The sequence below is a fragment of the Passer domesticus genome, chromosome 20 (assembly GCF_036417665.1).
Source record: "Passer domesticus isolate bPasDom1 chromosome 20, bPasDom1.hap1, whole genome shotgun sequence".
Lineage (NCBI taxonomy): Eukaryota > Metazoa > Chordata > Aves > Passeriformes > Passeridae > Passer > Passer domesticus.
Window position 1 is genome coordinate 9,018,503 of NC_087493.1, and position 23,156 is coordinate 9,041,658.

At 49.4% G+C, this 23,156-nt stretch overlaps 1 protein-coding gene, 2 long non-coding RNA genes and 1 other non-coding gene across 5 annotated transcripts in view; 3 read left to right on the top strand and 1 right to left on the bottom strand.

Annotated features, from left to right (window-relative positions):
- Nucleotides 1-747: 747 nt before the first annotated feature.
- Nucleotides 748-2,282, top strand: LOC135284101 (uncharacterized). The gene is made up of 2 exons (XR_010349609.1): nt 748-995; nt 1,817-2,282. It is a non-coding gene; the product is annotated as an uncharacterized LOC135284101 (long non-coding RNA).
- LOC135284480 (small Cajal body-specific RNA 16) lies at nt 1,036-1,191 on the top strand. Its single transcript, XR_010349860.1, has one exon. It is a non-coding gene; the product is annotated as a small Cajal body-specific RNA 16 (non-coding RNA).
- Nucleotides 2,283-11,285: 9,003 nt separating the features above from the next.
- LOC135284036 (uncharacterized) lies at nt 11,286-14,651 on the bottom strand. Of its 2 annotated transcripts, none has more exons than XR_010349583.1 (3): nt 14,130-14,651; nt 13,894-14,033; nt 11,286-12,518 (listed from the first exon to the last, which is right to left on the bottom strand). It is a non-coding gene; the product is annotated as an uncharacterized LOC135284036 (long non-coding RNA). The 2 variants fall into 2 exon arrangements; XR_010349584.1 differs by adding an exon at nt 12,790-12,849 and having other exon boundaries at nt 13,894-14,651.
- Nucleotides 14,652-14,672: 21 nt separating this feature from the next.
- The window catches only part of SEC14L1 (SEC14 like lipid binding 1), a 39,845-nt gene continuing 31,361 nt past the window's right edge, over nt 14,673-23,156 (top strand). The window contains exons 1-2 of the mRNA XM_064395271.1: nt 14,673-14,818; nt 16,631-16,722. Of these exons, the coding sequence (XP_064251341.1) occupies nt 16,660-16,722 (63 nt within the window). The 5' untranslated portion in view covers nt 14,673-14,818; nt 16,631-16,659. The remainder of the gene's footprint in view (nt 14,819-16,630; nt 16,723-23,156) is intronic.

Consider the following 23,156-nt stretch of genomic DNA (forward strand, 5'->3'; position numbering starts at 1 on the left):
CTGTCCCGTTCCTCTCCCGTTCCTGTCCCGTTCCCGGGTTTCGCTCCCGGCGGGTCCCGGCCGCCGCTGCGCTCCCGGCTCCCGCCGCACAAGGGCGCTGTCCCCGGCGGGCCGTGCCCCGCGCGGCGCTCTGGGCCGCGGCTGCTCTCGGTGCCCTTCCGGCCGCGTGGGCTGAGGGAGCTCCGGGGCCATGGCGGGCCCGGGGGCGCTGAGGGAGAGCCGGGGCCATGGCGGGCGTGATGGGTGTGTGGGGTGTTGGGGGCGGCGAGGAGGCAGGGCGAGATGGAATAGGGGGGTGTGGAGCGCTGGGGTTAATGAGGGCCGGGGGCAGAGTGTGGGTGGCAGGAGGGCGGTAATGGGGGCTGCGGGTGGTAATGGGGCATGGGGGCGGTAATGGGGCATGGGGGACTCGGGGTTTGCGGCGCTGGAGGGGTGCGGAGCGGGGTGAAGCGAGGTACTGGAGTGCAGGGTTTGGGGGTGCAGAGCGGGTTTGGGATCAGGGTGGCGGGTGTTGAGGTACGGGGGAAGGGTGTGGGGCTGCAGGGGTGCTGCAGTGGGGCTGGAGGATGGGGTGAGGTTGAGGAGGCCGGGGCAGGGTTTGGGGGGCTTGGGATGCAGTGAGGGGGGTAGTGAGGGCCTGGGGGACAGGGTGTGGGGTTCTGGGGAGGCAGCTGTGGGGGTGCAGGGGGATGTTGGGGTGTAGTGCGGGTCAGTGAGGGGCTGGGGAGGCAAGGTTTGGGGTCTGTGGGGGCTTTGGGACTGTGTAGCAGGTCTGTAGGTGGGCTGGGGTGTGGCTGCTCCCTGGGGAGAGCAGAGTGGGGCCCGTGAGGGGTGAGGTGTGTGGCGGGCAGGGGGCTGCAGGGCCAGCAGCCAGAGCAGGATGTGTTTTTGCTGTGACTGTCCCAGAGCTTTGTGTGTCACAGGGTTTCCTGCCGGGGCTCAGCCCCACACGGGTGGGACTCGGTGGTTCCATTCCTGAGGTGAGGGAGCGCCAGGTGAGTCGTGGGAGCCTTCCTGGGTAGGGGTGTGGGGTCTGTGGGCTGGGGAAGGGCTGCTGGGTGGTACCAGCCAGCCTCACCCGTGCCCGAGAGCAGCTCCCAGGTGGGCTCCGTGCTGGACCTCTCCTGTGCAGTAACAGGTGTGAACATTCATGAAGCATTTTGATGGTCATGTATGATACTGCATACAACAGCTGCGCCCCTAATCCAAGGGAAAACGGGTTAGATTGGGGATTTTTAATGTGTGCTGAATGTCTTTTTGAAAATGTCTTGCAAAATCAAACCGGTGCTCTCTCAGGTATGGAAATGAGAACCTGGGTACTTGATTTATCACTAGATGCTGTTTGAGTTGCAACTTTGTTCCCCACGTAGCAGGGAGCAGTGATAAGGTGGTTTCTGCACTTGAGCAAATGCAAGGTTTTGTTGGAAGTTGTGTACTTTGCTCTCTTGTTTACATGTCTGGTTTCTCCCCTGCAGCCGGGGGTTCACCTGGGGACACCTCAGGGGCCCGTGTGCCCTGGCAGGTGTGGGAAGGGAGGGGGTGTGCCTGTGCTGGGAGCCTGGCAGCACGGTGATCCTGCCTCCTGGCAAACGTTCCTTGCCAAAATAACTACAAGTGCTTTTGCAGTTTGTTGTTGCTGTGGGATGGGTGGTGGGGCTCTGGAAGTGCTCGTGGTAGGGATGCTTTTGGGAAGGATTTTAGGGGGAGCTGGGGTGGGTGATGCCTCAGTTAACACTGATCCAGAGGAGATGGATCTGTAGGACAGGGGCTCTGGCTTTAGCATTCCTGGCTGAACATCTTGGTTTTTTATTTTCAGGTGGCTCGACCAGGAGGTGATTCTGCAGGATGGTGAGAGCTGCTCTTGCAGTTTGGTAATTCCTGTGTGGTCTTTTTGGGTTATCACAGAATCAGAGGGGTTTGGGCTGAAAGGGACCATGGAGACCCTCTCCTTCCACCCCCTGCCAGGGCAGGGACACCTTCCACTATCCCAGGTTGCCCAAGCCCAGTCCAGCCTGGCCTTGAATATGTCCACAGCTTCTCTGGCTGTTTACCCTGCAGAAGTGGCCACAGCTTCTCTGGGCACCCTGTGCCAGGGCCTCCCACCCTCCCTAATTCCCTAATACCCCATCTGACCTTTCCCTGTGCCTGTTGAAACCATTCCCCCTTGTCCTGGCACTCCATGCTCTTGTAAAAATCCCCCCTCCAGCTTTCCTGTGGGTTATAGAAAGCAGTTGTGCCTAACTGGATGGTGAACATGAATAAAATCCATTTTTCAAAGTTAACTTTCTTTGTTGTTGTTTAGTCCTTTTGTGCCTGAGCGCTGTAGGCAGGTGTTTACCTGCTGCAGGGGCTGTGCAGAAGTGACACCGGCACTGTCCCCGGCGCTGTCACACCCTGCGGATGTGCCCAGCCCTGCCTGGGGAGCTGTCAGGCAGTCGGGTCCTGCACTGAGCTCGGCAGTGCTGTGGGATTTGGGATTATTTGGGATTTGGGTGTGCCGAGCTCCCGCCTCCACTAGAGGGTGTGGAGCTCCGCAGAATCCTTTGTTTTCAGGGAAATGGGAAAACCGGGAGCCTTTCTGTTCTGTGCAGGCAGCCAGGCCGTGGCAGGATTACATCCCTCGGGAGGTCCTGCTCCGTGCCCTGGCAGCAGCCCAGGCTGCATTGCCCAGCTGCCGTGCCAGGGCTGTCCCGGGCAGCCTGCAGCCAGGAGGAGCAGCTGCAGTGCAGGGAGGCAGCTCTGCTCTGGGCTGGATCAGGTCGTGCCCAGCTCCTGGAGGGATAACTTGCACATTCCAAGTTCCCTCTCCTATCTAAACAGCAGGAACAAATGTTTTACTTGCAAAAGAGCCTGGCTGCTAGATTTCCCTTCCTGGAGGGAATTTCCACTTGCTCTGCAACCTTCCCAAGCCAAGCAGAACACCAGTGTGCTGTGAAATTCCACAAGCCCGCGCTGCTTGCTGGGCTGTGTGTGCTCCCTGTGCTTGTAGGAAGTGCTGCTCAGCTGCAGGCTGGCTCCTTGGCCAGGTATAGGATTTCTTCCTTGCTGAATTCTGCCTCCAAGTGTCTCATTAAGAACGAAATCCTGAGCAGAACTGGGCCCAGCAGTGCTGCCTTGCTGCAGCAGTCAGTGCCTGAGGGAGCGGCCAGAGGAGGGCTGGGTGTCTGGGTGAGTAGCTGGTGCTGTGGCTGTGGAGGAGCACAGGCTCCTCTCCAGCTGCTGGTGTCCTATGGATCTGCAGATGTTTTGGAGCTGGAAACATCTGGGAGGGGAGCAGCTCCACAGGCAGGTGGGATGTGCAGCTCTGTGGTATCAGGAGAACCCAGGCCTCCATGTGCTGCCAGTCAGAGCCTGGGCATGGGAACAGCTAACTGCCCTCTGCAGGGACCTTCTTGGAGGAATCCTATGGGTAAATGCCCTAGAGGGATCCCAGAGAGCTGGATAATATCCAAGGATCGCTTCTTCCAGACTCAATAAAATCCCTGTGGACAAGTGGGGGAGAAGGGCTGAGGGATGGACATGGAACTGTCAGGAGAGACAAGGAGGTGGAAGAAGGGCCGGGATGAACACAGGGATGGTGTCTGAGTGAGCTCTGGTGTGCTCATCCATGGCCAGGAGGGAGCTCAGAGGCCGTGTCCCCAGAGCCAGAGCCTGGTACAGAGCCAGCTGTGGAGCAGCAGCCAGGATCATCACCCAGCCAACCAAATCCTCCATCAGCTGAGCATGAAATGGATATTTATGTGTATAATGAGGGAGGAGGCAGAGGTGTTTGCACAGGCACCTGTGTTACACCTCAACTGCAGCCAGGCCACATCCTGAGCACTGGGGCTGTGCTGGGATCTGGTCAGACCCTGTGCAAGGGGAGCACCCCTCCCTGTGGGCAGGGGAGATGCCCAGGCTGTGGGGAACAAGCTGAGGGCAGCTGCCAAGGTGGAGCAGGTTGGTGAGCTATGGGCAAACCTCTTTATCCTCCAAAGCACAGCCCAGAGAGGGCCTGCCTGTGCCTGTGGTGTCTCCCCTTGCACTGAGCCCAGCCCCACTCCAGGGCTGCCTTCTGCTCTCCCCTGCTCTGCTCCTGGTTTGTGCTGAGGCTGGAAGAACTTTGAGCTCTGTGCCTGGCTGGACCTAAAGCTGGGGCAGCAATCAGCTCCCACTGTCTGTGTTATGTAAGGGTTTGAACATTGCCCGGTTGGAAGTGTGAATGTCTGGCCTGCTCTGATCTCTGCAGGAATTGTGAGTGTGCAGAGTGAGGGCTGTGGCCACTTCTGCTGGGTTAGCAGCCAGAGAACTGCCTGTTTGCCACCTTTCCTCTCCCTCCACCCCCCACCGAAGATGCTCTGGCAGCTGTCTTGGAGTGTGACATCTGGGAATGGCACCAGCAACCCGCAGTGCAGCCCAAGGCTCACCTCTGCTGCTGAGAGGCTGCTTTTAGCTGCTCCCTCAAGAGCTGTTTTTAGGTCTGGCTGCAGCAGCTCAAGTCCTTTGGGCACAGGCTGCAGGAAGGACACGTCTGGTGTCTCACTGCCTGTCCCTGGGGAAGGATGGGGCTGGGCACAGCCTGAGCATCCTCAGAGCTCCCAGCAGAGCCAGGACTGCATGGCAAGAGTTGATACCAATCCCTGTGCTGTGGTGATGGAGGGAGGGGGCAAGAAAAGAAAGCTTAAAAATATATATATATTTTTAAGCCATAGCTAAGAAATCTGCCATGGCTTCAAGCTGGACCTCGCAGTCAGAGGTGAGGAAGCTTAATTTGACAGCTATTTCTTAAATATTTTAAAAGCTGCCTGGAATAAACTGAATGCTTCCGAGTAGTGACCTAAATTCCACTTGCTGTAAATTTCATTAGAAAGTGGATTTGTGTGCCTGCCAGGCTGCTTTGCAGCTTCATTGATCCGCCCAAACCATGTGCTGTGCAAGTGCCTTCCTCAGCAGATTTTTAAAGAGCTCACTGCTGCCTGCTGCCAGCCCAAAATGTGACTTGTTTTCTTTCTTTTCTCTCCTCTTCCTCTTCTTTTTTTTTGTATTTCCTGGTGCAAATGCATGATTTGTTTACTAATCACATTGCATCATTAGTTGCACAGAGTCATCCCACCAGCTGCGTGGGCATGGATGGAGCAGCTGGGAAGGAAAATGTCACTGTCTTCAGCTCACTTGATGTGCTCTGCTCCCAAATCCCCATCCCACGCCACGAAGGCCAAAGACTTTCACAACCCTGGCAGCTGCCAGCAGCTCTCTGCTCTCCAGCACTGTCACCTGTGGTTGTGACACCCCCTGGAAGAAGCCTCCTCCCCTCCTGCTGTCCCCAAAGTGCTGTCTGTCCCTGTGCAACCACGGCTTTGGAGCTCGTGGAGAGGTGTGATGGTAGCACAGATGGCACAGACTGAGCCCTACCAGGGAAAATAGCCTGGGGAGAGCTGGGAGTGCCACACCTGTGGATGCAGGAGCAACATGCAGCTCCCCAGGCTGAGCAGGGGCACGCAGGGGGTGCTGAGCTCCCTTGCTGTGGCAGTGTGCTTGCAGCCCGCCTGCCGGGGTTAAAGGGACTGGAGAGGGGCTCTGTGCAGCACCACAGGGACACAGTGCCCTGCAGAGCCACAGCTCTGTGACGTGTTTGGTTTCTCTCCTGCAGTGGGGGGTTCAGCTGCTGTGTTGTCAGACACGGAGCAGTTGCCTGGTTGGGATGAATTACTGGGTGAGGGGAAGGTCCCTGCAGCCCTGGGGTTGGATACCCAGCCCTGCCTGCCCCATGGGAACCCTGTTTTGGGGCTGTCCCTCTGCCCCTGGCACTTCTGCTCCTGGGGGACCCCCAGCCCAGGGAAAGGCTCCATCACAGTATGAAACTCAAATTTTGGAAGCCCTGTGGCCTTGCTGTGTTTTGGGGGAGCTGGGCAGGCAGACTGTACTGCAAATAAAGGCCTAACCCCAACCCCATCCTACAGGAATGAAGTGCTGGCCCCTGGCAGGAGCTCTGACAGCTTTTCCCAGTTCACAGCCTGGGGCAGAGCTGGCTTTTGAAGAGGAGCCTTCCTGCCCAAGGACACTCCCAGCACTGCCAGGCTGGAGTGGAAAACAGCCCTGGCAGCAAGCCCAGGGGTGGGTTTGGGCCAGGAGGGCACGCTTGTGTTGAAGGGATGTCTGAGAGGATTGGTTATCACAGAAATGGTGTCCAGAGGGTGAGATTACAAAACATGGGTTTCCCTCAGCTATCCCCAGATACAGAGCCTGTGCAGCTGGGAATATGGAAGGGACTGGAAATACCCCAAACCCACCCAGAGGGGTGTCTAGTGTCAAGGATGGAGGTTGGAGAGAAATGTCCCCCTCTTCTAACCACTGCCTATGACTGAATATTGTGAAGACACATCTGGAGGCGGGGGTTGGGTACTTCTCTTGCTGTGTGGGTGATGAAAGTGGGAAGAAATCCCCATCTTGGAGCTGTGGAACATGGGACTGTCCTGTCTCCTGATGAGGAAGGGGTTTTCTTGGGCAGAGTTTTGGCCCCTGAGCAGCAGCAGCTTTTCCACTGCCTTCCCCTTTGGCTGCCAGCACAGGGGATGCAGAGTGCCAGGATCCTGGCTGTCCTCTGCTCTGCGAGAGCTGCTGCTTTACCTCTGCAGTACAACAGCGATTTATTTTCAGAAGTTAAACCTGAGGTCTGACAAAGACCCCGCAGCTTGGGCAGCAGTATGGGCTGTCCTGGTGAGAAGGCCTTGCTGGCTGTCAGCATCCAGACTGGGGCTAAATTAATTTCCCACAAATCTGAAATGCTCTGCCAGTTTCCCACCTTCTCAGCACCTCTGCTGGAGCCGCCTGTTATTTATTTCCCTGAGGTCTTAGATGTACAATAGTTTTTGCAGAGGTGATGACCCAATCCCTGTCAGCACACAGAGCCTTTCCTTATTCCAGTCTTGATGACAGGTTTCTCTTGTGGCCCCAGGTGGCTTCAGCTGTCCCCAAGCCTCATCTGTCCCCAGCTGCAGGAAAGGCAGGAAGTCCCCTGGCTCTGTCCTGCTTTGGTTTGGGGCACTGTGGGTGGTTCAGCCCCTTGGAGGGGGGCTCTGCAGGCTCACCCCGTGCCTGGCAGAGACACCAGGACTGTGCCAGCCTGGCCATGCCTGGTGCTGGGATGGCTGCAGAGCTTCCCTGTGTCATTCCCCTGCCCAGTGCAGTGAGGCTGGAGCAAGGGCAGCTGCACTCGTGAGTGCTGAGCAAAGGGCTGCTCCGGGGGCAGCTGCCAGGGACAGTGGGATTGAAGTGTTGGGGGTGTCACCAAAGCAGCAGTTTCTCTCTGCAACCCGTGGGGGTTTATGTGAAAAATGAAATTTCTGTCTATCTCCTTCCTTGTGCTTTCTCATCTCCGCCAACGGAGCTGAAGATGGGAGAGGATTTTTTCCCTATATTTAGCTTTGGAGAAATTGCTATAACTAATCGGCTTTAGGATTCTGAATTCTCTCTTTTATTTTATCTTTTCCTGTCACTAAGACCTTGTCATGTGGCTGTGGACTGCAGCTCCCTGGCTCTCTCTTTGCTGGGCTTCCATAGAGTCAATTAATAACCCATAAAAATAACACCTCCAGCTGTTCCACTTGCAGCTGCCAGGCTGGAGTCTAATTATGGGGCCTTGGATCCCAAATCCTGCTTTGCATGTAAAAGTGCCAGAGAATAGGAAGAGGCAGAGGAGATGGCAATGCAAAAAAGGAATGTGGTTTGGGGTCTATTTTTAGCCTTTTCAAGCCAAATGTAAAAAGACCCTCAGGCTGCTTGTGTCCTGCTGAATGTGATCACATGCACAGTATTGTTCCCATGGCAAAGCGCAGCAGCCAGGGTGGGTTGGGGGTTATTTTTGGCAATTAACTTGCCTACATTGCAAACGTCCTTCTGGGTTAGTTTGCACAGTGCCGTGTTGTGGCTCACATCCATGTGCTAATGGGTTTATTGCAAGCTCCAGCTCTCTCTGTGCTCCTGAACGTGCCAGGGCAGTGGTGGGGAGGGGAGGCACACAGCTGCTCACCCAGGGCATCTCACAGAGTGGTTGCTGGTAAAGGGGTGCTCAGCCTCCCTCAAAAAGTCCTTTCCTGCTGACTGTGACACTAAATTAATTTAGCTGGGGCTCTGGTGGATAGGGGATGGTTTCCCTTTCATATCATCCTGTCTATTGTGCAGCCTCATCTGCTTTCCAAGCTGGATGTCGTCTCTGGGTGAGCTGCTGGGCAGATTTGTCCTCTGCTTCTCTGGAGCCTCTGCTGGGCTGGTTCTGCCTCAGCACCCACCACTGCCATACTCACCTGCCTCTTGCCTCCTCCTGGGTGCTTCATAACTCTCTCTTTTCTTGCTCTCCACAGAAGTGGAGCAGCAAAGGCCCACAAGGGCCCTGGTGCATGGGGGGGTGTTGAGGATGGGGCACAAGGAAAGCACTGGGCTCATTTCCAGTCTCTGTCTAGGGAGCATTTCAGTCCTTTCCATCACTGGGCTCTTTTTAAATTCAGACTCAGCCTGATTGTGACCAAAAGCAAATCAAACAGCTGCTCATTAGACAACTTAAATACTTATTGGTCACACATTAGTCTGTAGCCAGCAGCTTGTAACCATGACTGCAAGCAGGCATCCTGTGCTGGAGAACATCCCCTTTGTCAAAACAACTTATTTGGAGACTGATACTGAAACCTGCCCTCAGAAACAACTCTGACACCTCCCACTTGCACAGGGGTTTCAGGGCCACTGCTGTGACAATGCCACGTCTTCCCTGTCTCCTCAGGCTCCCTCTGACAATCACCAGAGCCAGGAGGTGTTAAACATCTCCCAGGGGATGGAGCCACACTCTCAGAGGGTGTCCCTTCAGTGGAGCTCCACTGTGAGTTCCCTTAAGCAGGGACAGAGGATGCTATGCTGTCCAGCCTTGCCTGGCAAAGAGAATGCAAACGTGGCTTTCCATCACGCGCTACATTAGCCAAATTAATTCCAGGACAGCCAGCCAGCGTGCTCGAGGCCGAGACTGATTAATGCAGCAGCCGTGTCAGAATCAGCAGAGCTGCAGCCTGCACCGTGCCAGCTCCCCAGCTGCAGCCAGCCTCTGCTCGGCCGTGCCCTCCGCCTCACACCCCTCCAGAGCACTGAGCTCTCAGTCACCGACACAGACAATTCAATTCCAGGAGCATCTGTCTCGGAACTGTGCTCCCATTCAGGCTGCTGCCGGGGTGGCATTCTTCATGCGTCTTGCCTGCTTTCTTTAATCTCCTAAACACAGGCACGCCTGTGGAGCACAGAAAGGTTCCTCCCCCGTGAGAAGGAGAAAGAAATTAGCCAGCAGATCGAGCGTGTACAGCAAATAATGAGATTGCCTTGGATACGGGACCGGAATTCATGCAAAGATGATGCTGATCAGAGACGATAAGCGGCGTTTCTGGGGTCTGCAAACAGCATCACAAAACTTGCATTTCTCAAGTTCTGAGACACACGTGGACGGAGGCTGCCAGCACAGGCCTGATCCACAGACTGCAAGTTAAAAAATAAGCCCTAAAATAGCAATACTGGTAGTTATTTTGGTGTGCAAGTGCCTCATAATGCCTCGTTTTCCTCCAGGCACAGGAATAAGCTGTACAGACACAGGCACTGTGCTGGAGGAGCAGCAGTCACAAAGTCAACTTGTCCTGACAGAGCTCCACTGTAGGTGCTGTGTTTGCCCAAAGAGTGCAGACCCAGCTCTAATGGAGTCAGTGTATCCTTTAAAAGAAGATGGATTTGTGCAATACTTTTAATAGTAAGTAATTGTTTCTTATTACTCCTCTTTTGTTAAAAAAATAGTAATTATCAACATGTTAGAGGCAAACAGGGACAAAGTCTCTACCTGATGAGTGACCCAGCAGCTTGATTCATGCTTGTTGAAGCAGCGGAGAGCATTTGTTCTGTCAGACTCATTAGAAGGAGGGATGGTAAACAGCCTTTGTTTTTATTTTTATAGGAAATTTACTCATCGTTTCTGTGAGCCTTTGGCTGAGACTCCTATTTTTTCTAAGAAATGAATGATCAGATCCTGGCAATGCTTTAAGTCACTTAAAGAGACAACTGGAAACAGGCTGTTCCCTGGGAGGCAGGTACCAGGCAGGTACCAGGCACATGGACACAAGGCTGTTTGCAAAGGCAAGTAGAAAAATTGGGCATTCTCAACAGCCTAATGAACCCTTCCTCACTCACAACTCCAGCTTCCTCTATTATAAGCTTGACATCTTCAGCATCAATAAAACACCTTAGCAAATTAATTATTATCCAAATGTTTTTCCCTTAATTCCCTATACCTTTATTTCCTTTACTAGAAACAAGGTCATAGGGGTGAGTTCTCTTTAACCTGTGCCACCTCCTGATGTCTAAGGGATGAAATAACCCAGTGGGAGCCCCCAGAGGGGTGTCCCCTGCTCCTCACAATCCCCCAAGAAAACAGTGCTAACAGGCTTTTAGGTGTTACAAACATCCAACGCAGGTATTGCAATAAATGCTGGATCTGATTCTTCACCCAGAATATCCACTCCACAGCTCCTCACATTTCATTATCTCCCTACAAGCAGCCCCCCCTGCACCACCTGCTCACTTTTGTTTCAGCATCACAAGGCTCCTGAGCAGCGACACGGACTCGAGGCAGGGAGCCTTGGATGGGCCCAGGCTTTGCAGGCAGAGCTTGGGAATAAGGCTGGGACACGTGCCATGCTCATCCCAGCTCATCTATTTTATGAATCAGGACTTGGTCCTGTTTTGCTAATGTTTGTCTGTGTAACCTTTGCTGTCAGTGGGGCCGGTGCTCTGATGTCAGCTGCTGGACTCCGAGCGCTGGCAGCTGGTGTCCCTGGCCAGCTCCCAGGCTACAATTCAATTTTCCTACCAGTCACTTGAGAAGACAGGAAAAAACATGTTTCTGCCTGTTTGTGGCATCAAGAAATAAAGGGCTCCAGTCTGCAAGGTCATTTAAGGCTTTTCTGTGGGAAAGCTCAGATAAATCAAATAGTGGTATAAAGTTAATACACCTTCACTTAGCATGCAATAAACTACAGTAAACTAAGGCTGGTTTAATCCTGAATAAAAATCTCATCACAGAGTGTAAAATCCTCTAGGTATCATACATTAACACTCCCTCTCTGAACACAGGCCAGTCTAGAGATATTTTACCCTTATCCCAATCTGGTGAGTAGTGGAAAACTACTGCAGAGCTAAAAGGCAGGAATACCTGGAAATAAGGGAACCACCCAGGATGTGAGGAGCTCTGGTCTCCTTTCTCATATTGACTTATTGTGTGACTTATTCTCTGGCATTTTGTGAGCCTCAGTATTTATACTGCATTTTGGGATTATTAGTGTCTTCCCTGCCGTTATAAAGGGCTTTAAGGTCTCCAGAGATATGTAGAGAAATTTTTCCTCCTGTTCACTGTTTCCCCAGTACAAGCTGTCCAGGGAGCTCACAAAAATATGTACAACTGTAATGGATGGGCACAGCCAGGTCTGCTGAACTTGGGGGTCACAGTTACTTTTAAGAAAAGAGGGGTGAAGGAGTTCACACATCCTCACACCCAGCTTTACCAGTTTGTCTCTCCCTAGACTGACAAGGGAAAGCAAAAATGGTGACACCTAGTGAAATGCCTGTGATGCATTAAATAAAAACTCTGTGCAAACCAGAATCAATGTCCCCAGGGCACAACTCTGTTCCATTAACTGTTTGTCACTCATCATGCTTATTATTATTTCCATCATGCTGGCAGTGTTATCGTTTGGGACCATTTCCATGGCTTTGAAGGTTTAGGAAGCAGGTATTTATTTCAATGCAGTGAGTAGTACATAAAAAATTCCACTGACTCAGACAGGATTGATTTGTGAGGGAATGGCTCTTGAAGCACTTCAGTGTGTCTGAACCCAAACTCTCATCCCTTTTCCACATATTTTAATAAATGCACAGCTTAGCAGCAAGACCTTGAGTGAACACATTCTCTTGTCATGAACTGCTGACAATCTCCTCTCTTTAGTACAGCAGCTCTGAAGATGAGACTTGATGGACAGTAAGAAGTCAGGATGGCTTCACTTTTCTTCACTGCCTGGGATGCAAACAAAAGAAACCAGAGCAAGTTCCTGCCTGCTGAAATTTCAGGAGCTTGAGCTGCATTCCAGCACGGCTGAGAGGCGTTTTGAATCTTTTCTCATATGCATCAGCCCTGCACTGCTCCCAAGCAACTGCACTTTCAGTTAGTTATTATTAATAGTAAAGGATGGACTACCAATAGTTCTCATTAATTTCCATGGCAATATTGCCTGAATCAAGATAACAGTTGCTTCGAGTTGTGTAACTAAAGTTCATAACGTGAAGGAATGCAATCCAGGGAAAGTGCTCAGATGGAGGGAAGCGACCGACCTTGCATAACCTCCCTGAGGCCAAACTTCCCTTCATATCTAGCAGGCTGCGTTCCTAATTTTCCGAAAATATGGAACGGTTTGCACTTTCAGCCTGTGTCCTCTGGGCTTCAGTCTCCAGCATGCCTCACAGCTTTCCTGAAACAAATCACCCACACATTTATTCATTATATTCCTCCTAACGATGCATGGCTGGAGCTTCCATAAGAGAAGATGTAACAGGAAAATAAACAACAGTAGAAAAATGCAAACCTATATTACAATCTTACTCTTTGTCTGTCTTTGCTAAGATTGTTGTTTCTGCAGAAAACACTGAGACTAAGATTGATTTAGATATTAAATGGTGGATTTTCACTCTATCAATAAACTCCAAATACCTTTAAAAGTGCAAATAAAGGTTTCTGGTTACCTGGCCATTTGGTGAAGTAGAAGAGAAGCAGTCAGTAAGAATTAAAACATTGCCCAGAATCTAAAGAGGGAAATGTTATGAACAAAAAGGAATCTGAGTGGGCGTAAATTCCTCGCCCTGCTACGCCGGTAGGATTATATCTCAGGCTTTCAGAGCAGGAAAAGGATGTTGCAGGCATAATGGCATGGAATATCAATCAGATAACTAAATCTAATTACAGTTAACTAGTTAATTCCAGCTACATGAAGGCAAATGGCCAAGTGCCACAAGAGAAATGAGATTCAGAGGAACAATTTCTCAATGTGAAACAACTTCTTGTAAGGACTAGTTTAGATCAGACAAGGGGCTATGCTTGACTAACTTTAAAAGACACAAGGTCTGTATTAGAAAGAATGGCAGCTTAATCCCTCATTTGTGGTAACCACAAATTCAGCTTTCTTAGGGAAAGAATTGCATCAAAATGGCAGGACATGACTCTGAATTCTAATAGATTTATATTCTAAGGGAGTGAGCCATTAATAAAAGATATTGTGGGTAAACAAAATGTCTCAGTAGTGCTGCTGAAGGGAGCAGAGACACGAGTTCCTAGCTTTCAAGTCCTTATTTTAACACCATTTGTGATACTTTGGTACTGTAAAAAGCACAATTGTACTTTTTGCTTTTAGTACATCACAGTTAAACCACTCATGGTGTGAGACAGAGCTCTCTGAGGCGTCCCAGACTGCAAACACCCTGAGCTGGGTGAATGCTGGCTGGTTTCAGAGGCAGGGAAGAGGCGGTGAGATGCTCCAGCAGTGACTCGGGTGGGTCCCTGCACTCCCACTGCCCCATGGCCCTGGAGAACTGTGCTGTGCCATCACCCTGAGCTGACCTTGCCCCTGATGGAGCCTGAAAAACCCACCCTGAACCCCCAGAACCCTGCACCGAGGGAGCCACGAGGAGTGTGGGACCCCAGGATGCTCAGGGGGCTGAGGGCATGGGAGATAGCTGCAGGAGGTGCCATGTCCCTCTGTCCATGCCCTCCTGCACCCGTGCTGTGTGTCTGTCACTCTGTGTGTTCGAGGGGCACTCTGCCCCTCTGCTCCACGCAGGTGAGACCCCCACCTGGAATTCTCTGCACAGGCCACGGAGCTGTGATGATTGGACCAAGATGACTCGAGGGTTGGGGCAGATCTGATGTGAGGAAAGGCTGGGAGAATTGTTCAGCCTGGAGAAGACTTCAGGATGAGCCAATTGCAGCCTTCCTGTATAGAATCACAGAATGTGCTGAGTTGGAAGGGACCCACCAGGATCATCGAGTCCAACTCCTGGCCCTGCACAGGACACCCCAAAAATCCCACCATGAAAACACTCTCCAAACGCTCCTTGAGCTCAGACAGGCTGTGACCTCCTCCCTGAGGAGCCTGATCAGTGCCCAGCCACCCTCTGGGTGGAAAACTGTCCCTCATGTCCAACCTGAACCTGCCCTGACTCAGCTTCTGCTGCTCCTGAAGGGAACAGGACAAGGGGGGATGGCTTCACAGGGACAGAGAGGAGGTTTGGATTTGTTTAGTCACCATTGCTGGAGGTGTTTAGGAAAGGTGGCACTTAGTGCCATGGTCTAACTGGCAAGGTGGTGTTAGGTCATAGGTTGGACTCGGTGATCTCAAGGGTCTTCTCCATCCTGTGAGCAGACATTTGGAGGAAATTTTCGTTGTGAGGTAGTGCAACGGAACAGTGACCCTGGGAGCGTTCAAGGCCAAGCCGGACAGCGCTCGAAGCAACCTGCTCTAGTGCAAGCTGTCCCTTACACCCACGGCAGGGGTGAAACTCGATGACTTTTACCATTCCTCCCCACCAGAACCATTCCTCCCTCACGCCCGCCGCCCACCGCGCATGCGCCGCGCGCGTCCCCGCCCCCGGCAGCGCGCAGGCGCCGGGCCCGCCCCCGCCCGGCACCGCGAACGACGGGCGGCGGCGCGCGCGCCCCTCCCGCGCAGGACGGCGCTGCCCCGGCGGCATGAGGGGAGAGCGCGGCCGGCTCCGAGCGGTAAGCACGGCGCCGAGCCTCCCGGGGCCCCCCGCCCGCGCCCCGCGTCCCCCAGCCCCGCCGCCCTGCCCCGCGGCAACTTTCCCATTGTCCGCCCGCTCGCCGCCGGCTCCTCTCAGCGCTGGCTGCGGCGAGCGCCGAGGGGCGGTCGGCGCTGCCCGTGGTGCACGGGGGGTGGTGGTTGTGGTAATGATGGTGGTGGTGCGGGTGGTGGTACGGGTGGGGCGGGGGTCGCGGTCCTCGGGCGGGTCGCGGCGGCCGCTGCGCTCCGGCCGCCCCGGGCAGGCGGCTCTGGCCGGGGCAGCGCGGGGCTGGCACGGGTGTCCCGTCCCGTCCCGGAGCCCTCTGGAGCAGCACGGGGCTGTCACAGGTGTCCCGTCCGCTCCCGGAGTGTCCCGGAGCCCTCCGGGGCACCGCGGAGCTGTCACCCGTGTCCCTTCTCCTCTCGGCGTGTCCCGGTCGCTGCGGGGCTCTCACGGGGGTCCCGCATCCCTCGGGGGGGAGCTCGGGGCTCTCACAGGAGCTCAGGGCTGTCACAATTGTCCCGGATCTCTCCGGGGGAGCTCAGGGCTGTCACAATTGTCCTGGATCTCTCCGGGGGAGCTCAGGGCTCTCACAGGTGTCCCGGGTCCCTCCGGGAGAGCTCAGGGCTGTCCCAGGTGTCCCCCCCGTCCCGTCCCCTCCCGGGGTGTCCCGGTTCCTCCGCGGCGGGAGGAACGCGGAGTTTCTTTGTTGTGTAACTCTTTTTGTCCGGGGATTAGAGAGGGTTTGCGGCTGTTTGTGCTGATTCAGGTGGTTGAGGTTTTTTTTTAAGGAAAAGTTGCGGGGTAGTCACGGGTAAATTCCTCTCGGGGCTGGGATGCCGGAGAACTTTCCTGTGGCTCGGTTGTTCTTGGCTCCGGCCGGGGCCGAGCCGCGCTGCCCCGGGGCCGGGAGCGCTCCCGCAGCGCCTTCCGGACAGAACAGCGAAGAGAACTCGCTGTAGCAAAGCCATTTCTCGCTAAAATGAGGCTGGCTCGCAGCCCGCCGTTCATACGCGAGTGCTGCTGCCAGGATTTTTCAATAAACGTAATTGCAGTCGAGAGAGTTCGGGTCAGGCACTTTGCTGGGCAGAGCAGGCACGAAGCCTTCGGAGTAATTCCTCTCCGTGTTGCCAGTGAACCTTTCCTGGCTGCATAGTGGAATTTTTCTCGAAGTTTTTTCCCCCAGCTATCTCATAAGCTTTCCTCAAAAGTTTCAATTTTTTTTTTTTGAGATGATCAAGGAATGCCATTGATCCATCAGTGTGCTTTTGTAATCCATTTTCTTTCCTTCTTTCTGCACACAAGCATTTTTAGCACTTATTTTTTAACCTCTTTTTGTGCTCTCTGTATTTCTTTCTTGGTTTGTTTTTTTCTTCCCGGTCCCTGCTCTGAGCAGGGCAGCCCACATACCATGCTGGGGGACTGGGAAATGCTTCTCTGCCTGTCGCTGGGATGTGTCAGTGTTTGGTTCTCTCAGCAGCACAGGAAATGTCACCATCCTGACAGAGAGTCATAAAATATGTTGGAGATTTGTTACTAAAAGCGGACTAAAAAAGTGCTAATTTTATCCTGTCTTTGGAAGAAATTATAAGTCATTTCTGACAGAAGTATATATATATATATATATAGCTTTTCAGGGCCCCTGTTGGGTCTTAAAAAAGGTTGTCAGGGAATTGTGAAGGATTTCCTGTGGAATTGCTCGCGTGGTACCACGCACAGACTAATTGTAAGAGAAAATTGAAAATGGCTTCCTACGTCTGACAGATGGTTTTTAAAATTTCTCTTTCAGGTTTGAGTTGATCTCACTAAACTGCAGCCATGGTGCAGAAGTACCAGTCCCCTGTGCGGGTGTATAAACACCCTTTTGAGTTAATTATGGCTGTAAGTATTAATTTTTGCTATAATTTCTTTCTTGACAGTTCCGTGTGTTGCTGAGTGCTTGCTGGGCATTGTTTGATAGATACTGTAGAACATACAAAGCTGAAAACAAAATGCAAAATAAGAGAGCTGTGTGTTTCAGTGGTTTCTTCTCTGCCTGGAGTATTTTCTTAACAGAATGTGCTCCCCTTTTCTGCCAAAGTTTAGATAATTTACAGATGTATTTGAAAGTTAGAGCAAAAGTAGGATGGAAGTGTGCTGGGAGTTGATTACTGGGGGCTCTTCTAGAACAGGAGGAAATGTCATGTACACTGATTAAAACATTGTTATGGTTGTGTCTTCATCACTGTAGAGTTTATAGGATTAGAGAGCACAGAGGAAGCCATGAAAGCGAGGATATGCCTGAATGAAAAGGGAGAAAGGACCCTGGGAACATTTCGAGGGAAGAAAAAACTTGGTAGGGAGGTCAGGGAGATGAACAAAAAGCCTTTTGGATGCATGTTGCTAATTGGTGTGATAGTGGTACAAATAGTAATGGAAAAAAAAAGGAATTTAATTGGGTTCCTTTTTTTTTTCCTCTGTCTCCCTCCCTTTTCTTTCCTTTTAGAAAACAGAGCAGAAGTAGGTATTTGAAATTTTAAAGTATATTCAGTTGAAACCACAGCTGTGGTGCTCTTATGTGTTACAGAGAGCAATTAAGGAGCTTTTCCCTGGTAAAAACAGTTAAAAGTGAACCGTAATCTAAATAATAATTGTTTGATTTCACTTGCTGAAAATACTATGTTTAATGGCTTCAGAGGAGAGTTTTAATAGCACTCATAGTGTAAATATTTAGATAGATCATGTGCTTTGGAGTGCAGGTTCCTTACAGAAGTGGTCCTGTGCAGTCACAGGGCAGAAAAGGATTGGATCACTCTCCAGGGAATACTTGCATTTCTTTTTATCTTGCTCCTAAGGCTGCCTCCAGTGTTACACATGTAGGTCCTGCTCTTGCAGACACTTGAAGGCAGAGCTGTTATTTTGCTGAGCAGGGAAGAAGCCAGCTGTGAGATGTGCAAGGTCTTTTATGGCTTCAGTAGCTCTGACAGCTGGGCTTCAGGTGGTCTCAGTGAAATTTGATGGTGTCTGTAACTTCAGCCTTCAGTGAAGTTATACTGGCTCTTAGATCAATCAGCCAAAATCAGTTTCTTAAATGAAATTCCCTGGCTGTTTGCTAAACTGATGAGTCTTTACCTTGCTGCTGAATTGAAGGCAAAAATTCTTCCCGAGTTATTTCTTCAAGGATATTTTGAGTCAAAATGCTGATATCAGAATTGTCCACAATGCTTTGCTGGGTGTAATTAGAAACACTTCTGACTATTAGTATGAACTGAGAGTTCTCAAGCCGTTCTGTGTCTTGGGGATAATATCTGAAGAATAACATTTAACAAATATCAAGTCTTCCCTTACATTAAAGCTTTTCTTTAGAAAGCAAGAGACTGTAGTAGGTATGCAACTGGAATAAAAGAATAGTTAAAAATTAAAAGTGAACTAAGAGGAGAAGAATGCTTATAAAAAAGGAACAGCCAAGCAGGATCCTTTCTGAGGCTGGAATTTAGCTGAGCAATAATACATCTGATTTATTTAGTCTGTGTCAGAACAGTGGGTTATCACTGGTACTTGTTCAGAATGTTGAGTGCTGGATGAACATCCTCCCCCTGCCATGCTGCTGCTGTTACTGATTTTTACAACTTGTAAAATTCCTGCTGGTGATCCATCAAAACTGTCCATGCATTTCTGAAGTGTGTGGAGGAGTCCATGAGCCAAATTCTGTGAGGAGTATAAACAGTATATGCAAGCTTGATGCTTTTTGTTACTGTTTTGTTTCCTCTTGGTTGAACAGTGATTGCATAAGTTGATGAAGTGTTTCTGGGAGGAATACTTGTGTCAAATTCTGTGCTCGCTAAAGTGGAAGCACTACATTGCATATTCTCAACAAAAAAAGTGCTATAATGTTATTTTAACAGAGCCAGCAGTTCTTCTGAAAGGAGGAACAGCCTGGCATATACCAGGCTTGAATTTAAAGCACCCAAGAAATGACTTAACATTATATGTTGTGTTTGATTTTCCTTTGACCCTCTTTTATTTGCACCCAGCCCTTGAGAAAATTGTCCTCAAATAGAGGTTTAAACCCACACCCAGAGATACTCATCTGTCAGTAAAAAATCTCTGGAGAAAACTTTGGTCAGTGTGGCAGCAGTGTTCTGTGTGCTGAATTGTCTTAACAAAAATCACTGTTTCAAGCCTGGCTCTTGTGTGAGATCTCATCTTTGTGTTCAGGTGCTGAGTGCTTTTAAAAATTTTATTTGGCCAATTGTCCTCCCTTCCCTGGGTGTTCTGTGGAACTCCAGAGGTAATTCTTTCTCTGGAGTGATAATGAAGTTCACCAGTGTCAGTGAATCCCACGTGCACTGGGCAGATTCCCTGGATGATATGTGTTGCAATTGAAATTGGAACTCGTTAAGTCAAACTAATATTTAGCCTTCAGACAGAGAAATCAGCATTGATTCTTCTGTTCTGGAAGGCACTGAGAGAATGCCACTTGCAGAGTGGGTCATTTCTAGTGCAGATTTCCGATTTGCCCACTTTCCCCTTCCTGGGTTTCCAAGAGGTACTTGAGGGAGAATAAAGCACAATCAGCATTCCATTCATGCAGCTCTAGTGTGCTCCCAGGGAACTTTGTTCTCTGCTGAGGCTGACTGCAGCTCTATATTAAGACAAAAAAACTGAATTTAATTCCACTTTGATCAAAGCCATGATTGTCAAAGCAAAAGTGTTTTGCAGGCAATTATGATATAAAGACTTCTGAAATAGACAAGAGTCAAAATTCTTTTCCTGACTTAAATTGGTGTTTAAAATAAGTTTCTCTGTTATGCTTCCTCCACTGCAATCTAAAACTCATGTGTTGGACCCTAATATATCTCTATGACAATATCCTTAAGGCATGACCCCTTATCTCCCAGCTGGGCACTGGTGAGGAGCTGAGACTCAGAGTTGGGACATCCATGGCTTCAAAGCTTCCTACCTTCCCTCATCGTTCAAGTCCAGCTGTGTAAAATCTAATATAAGCTGCTTCCCTTGAAAATGTCCTTCTGCTGGCAAGTTGTGTGGTTCCAGATAATGCTTGAGATGCAAATCTTTTAATGGAACTATTTCCTAAACTTGAAAAGATTCTAGAATCATAGGCTAGAAATTACCACACTTTGGTCTGACACGCCCAAGCCAGGCCAGATGATTTCACCAAATAGTTTCCGAAGCTGAATGATGATTTTTGGCTGCTCTGTGGAATATCTGTCATAATTAACTTACTGGAATCTCTGTGTGTTAGTGGATATGTATTTAAAAAAGCACCCAGAGCAGCAGCTTGTGCAGCTGTTCAGGAGACTGAACAGAATTTTGCTTCTCCTCCTGTTCAGAGTTTACGTAATGCTGGAAGCAGCTGAAATGTGGAAAAATGGCTGTTTACTTAGACTCACTTGTCAAGTTACCAAGGTTAAATATACTGGAGAGAAACTGAGAAGCTGCTTTTATAAAACTTCTCAAGATTACACATTCCATTTTTTTAATATTAGCTTAAAGAGGTTTACATTTAAAGTAATACAGGGACTTTGCTGAATAAGTAGTTCTTAATATTAAAAGGCAGTTAAGAACTTGAATCTTCCTTAACACACATGAGGCTAAAATTAACTTTGGAGATTCGCAGCTCATTTTCAGTCTGACATGCTTTAGATAATTCCCCTTGAGTTTAATTTCCAAAGTAAATTTAAATAATGAATAATCGCTTGCAATGGCATTTCAAGGGTGGAATTTATGTAAATGGAAAATAAATAAGATGTTTGAAAAAGCACAGATTGGATTGAACCATTGACCAGCGGGATTTTTCTTTTTAAGTTTCTGAAAGCTCTGTGGAAAATGTATTGCTCTTCAGCCCATTTAGAAAATGTCCTATTTACAGTCAAAAATACTTAGAAATAATGTGAATTTTAAAAAATCTGTCTCACATTTTGCCACTGTTCTGATGGAGTATCTGAACTATCTCAAGCATGAATCTTAGTAAGTATAATGTGTAGTGTCTTTGATTATATTATCATTTTAATGGTTCAAATTTGCTGCTTTTGGACATCAGTCTGGCTTTATAGATCTAAAAAATAGTTCTTAAGGTGTATCTCATGAATTAAAGTATCCCTAAATTATAGGTAAGTAATAAGATTGTAAATGGGATAAATACACTTCAGTGATAAGAGTAGATTAGAAAAAAATTATCTGTTTCTTCAGATTGACAAATCAAAGTATAATCCCTTGATCTAGGTTGTAATGAGCTTCCTGATCAGCAGTACATTATTATTTCACTATAAAAGTTATTACTTTGAAAAGTCATTTAAAAAAAATTCAAACTATCAATCTAAGTGCCACACCTGCTCATAAACACTCACCATTTTTATTCCTTCCAGTCTCATTTTGTTTTCCTGGAAAAAATGCATTTCACACATCATGTGAACAGGATTGAGAGCTTGGGGAGGAAAAGGAAGCTCTTCTGCAAGTGCTTTTGAGAGCCCAAAGTACTCTTTAAATATATAGAGAAGTATTTTATTCCCCTGATGCAGTGTCCTTTGCTGAGAGCTTGTCCTGGATACTTAAATCCTGGGGAAGGGAATAAACTTGAGTGGCTGCTCCAAATCCTGTGAGCTGTTTTCCCTTCTGCTGTAGAACTCCCAGAGTCTCATCTGCTTTGCTTCCTGTCTTTGTTGAAAACTCAGCTGCTAGAAATGTGTCGGTAAAGCTGTGGTGGGGCAGAGCCTTGTGTGGAATTTCTGAATTTCTATTAAATGCCTGCAGTTTCACTGCTGGCTGATGATGGTGGTGGTTCCTGTGTTACAGTGTAAGAAGAAATGATTGTTTGACCACTTGTTTGGAATGAGCCGTGGGTAGCAAATGGGAGAGTTCACTTGAGCACTATGGGAAAATATTGACTTAGCAGCCTGCTAACAGAGCAATTTATGTGTTATTTAGTGTTATTTTGTGACCTGCTTAGCTATTTCCATGCCTGGTTTCCTGGGTTTGTTTTTTTGTTTTGGTTTGGTTTTTTTGGGGGGCAAACACATGACCTGACTGTAGCTGACAGCTGCAGTTCTCTTGTTCACCAAAAGCTTTGAGTCAGTTTTTAACAAGTCCCTAACACTTTAAAGGCTAAGCCACCACCACTGTCACACTCTGAAAGGTGTCAGAGAAAGGAAAATATGTATCAAAACAGTTCTTGTGTTTTGTTCTGAAAGCACTCCAAGCTTTTCACCCCTGCAGGTAGGTGTTTTAGCTCTGCTGTGAAGTGCTGCTCCACCATCTGTTGATCCAGCCAAGCGATTTTGCCTTTGAGTTAAAACTCCTAAATTTGTGGGAATCTGGCAGAAAAGAAGTGGTTACACACCTGCAGAGTCCTGGACACTCAGGGTTCTACATTACAGTCTGGAGAAGGTATAATAACTTCATGCTCATACTCTAGTGTGTGCTTAGACAGTAAAAAGCCTTCAAAACCTTGTGGGAAAGAGATAGGGTGATTTTTTTTGGGATTGATTAAGAAAACATATCCAGTGAGAAGCCAGAGGTTGCTTAGAGATCAGAATGAGGTATTTCCATATTGCTTGTGCAGTCTGTGCTGCCCAAGGACTCCCCATAAATCACTTTCAGTCAGAGTCCAGAATCTGGAACCCAGAGTTGAGGAGGTTTTTGTTGTAACCAGGACTGCTTTTGCTTTGAACTTGGTTTGGAGTCAGCATGTTCCTGGAGGGAGGCCAGTGATGGAATCTTTAAGCTCTTGCATTCTGAATGTAAAATGAATCTTCCGAGAATATTCAAGGAAAGCTGTTAATTAGCTCAAGTTGAAATTAATTACAGGTTGGTCTTAAATGGTCTATTTCCTTTTCTCCCAAGTGAATTTGTCTTCCAGTTTTTTCATGTAGTTTAAAAATACTGTGCATGTATTCTAAATTAAGAACTAGGATGTTCAGCTGAATTATTTAACAGTTTGTTTCGTTTTTGTGATAAGAGTTAAGACAGGTCAGGTTAGCAGCTCATGTAAAATATTAAGTAAGGCCTGTTGCAGGTAGTTTAATAATTTGACTTTCTCATAGTCCAACTGCAGCTGGTTTCAGCCATCACCACTGAGTCAGTGGTGTGTGAGATGAGCCCTGCCAGGGGCCCAGGCTGGTGGCAGCGTGGCTGGGAGGGCAGCCTGGCATCCCCTGGGCTCCACTGCAGCATGCAGCAGCACTGCCAGGAGAGCACAGGCCAGCAGTGAGCCATCACTGGGTGAGAGCAGCTCAAGTTCTTGGCTTTTCTCTGCATCGCTTTTGCTCGAGCCATGCTGATTTCAGCCCGGTTCACAAAGTTTTTCAGCTTCTGAT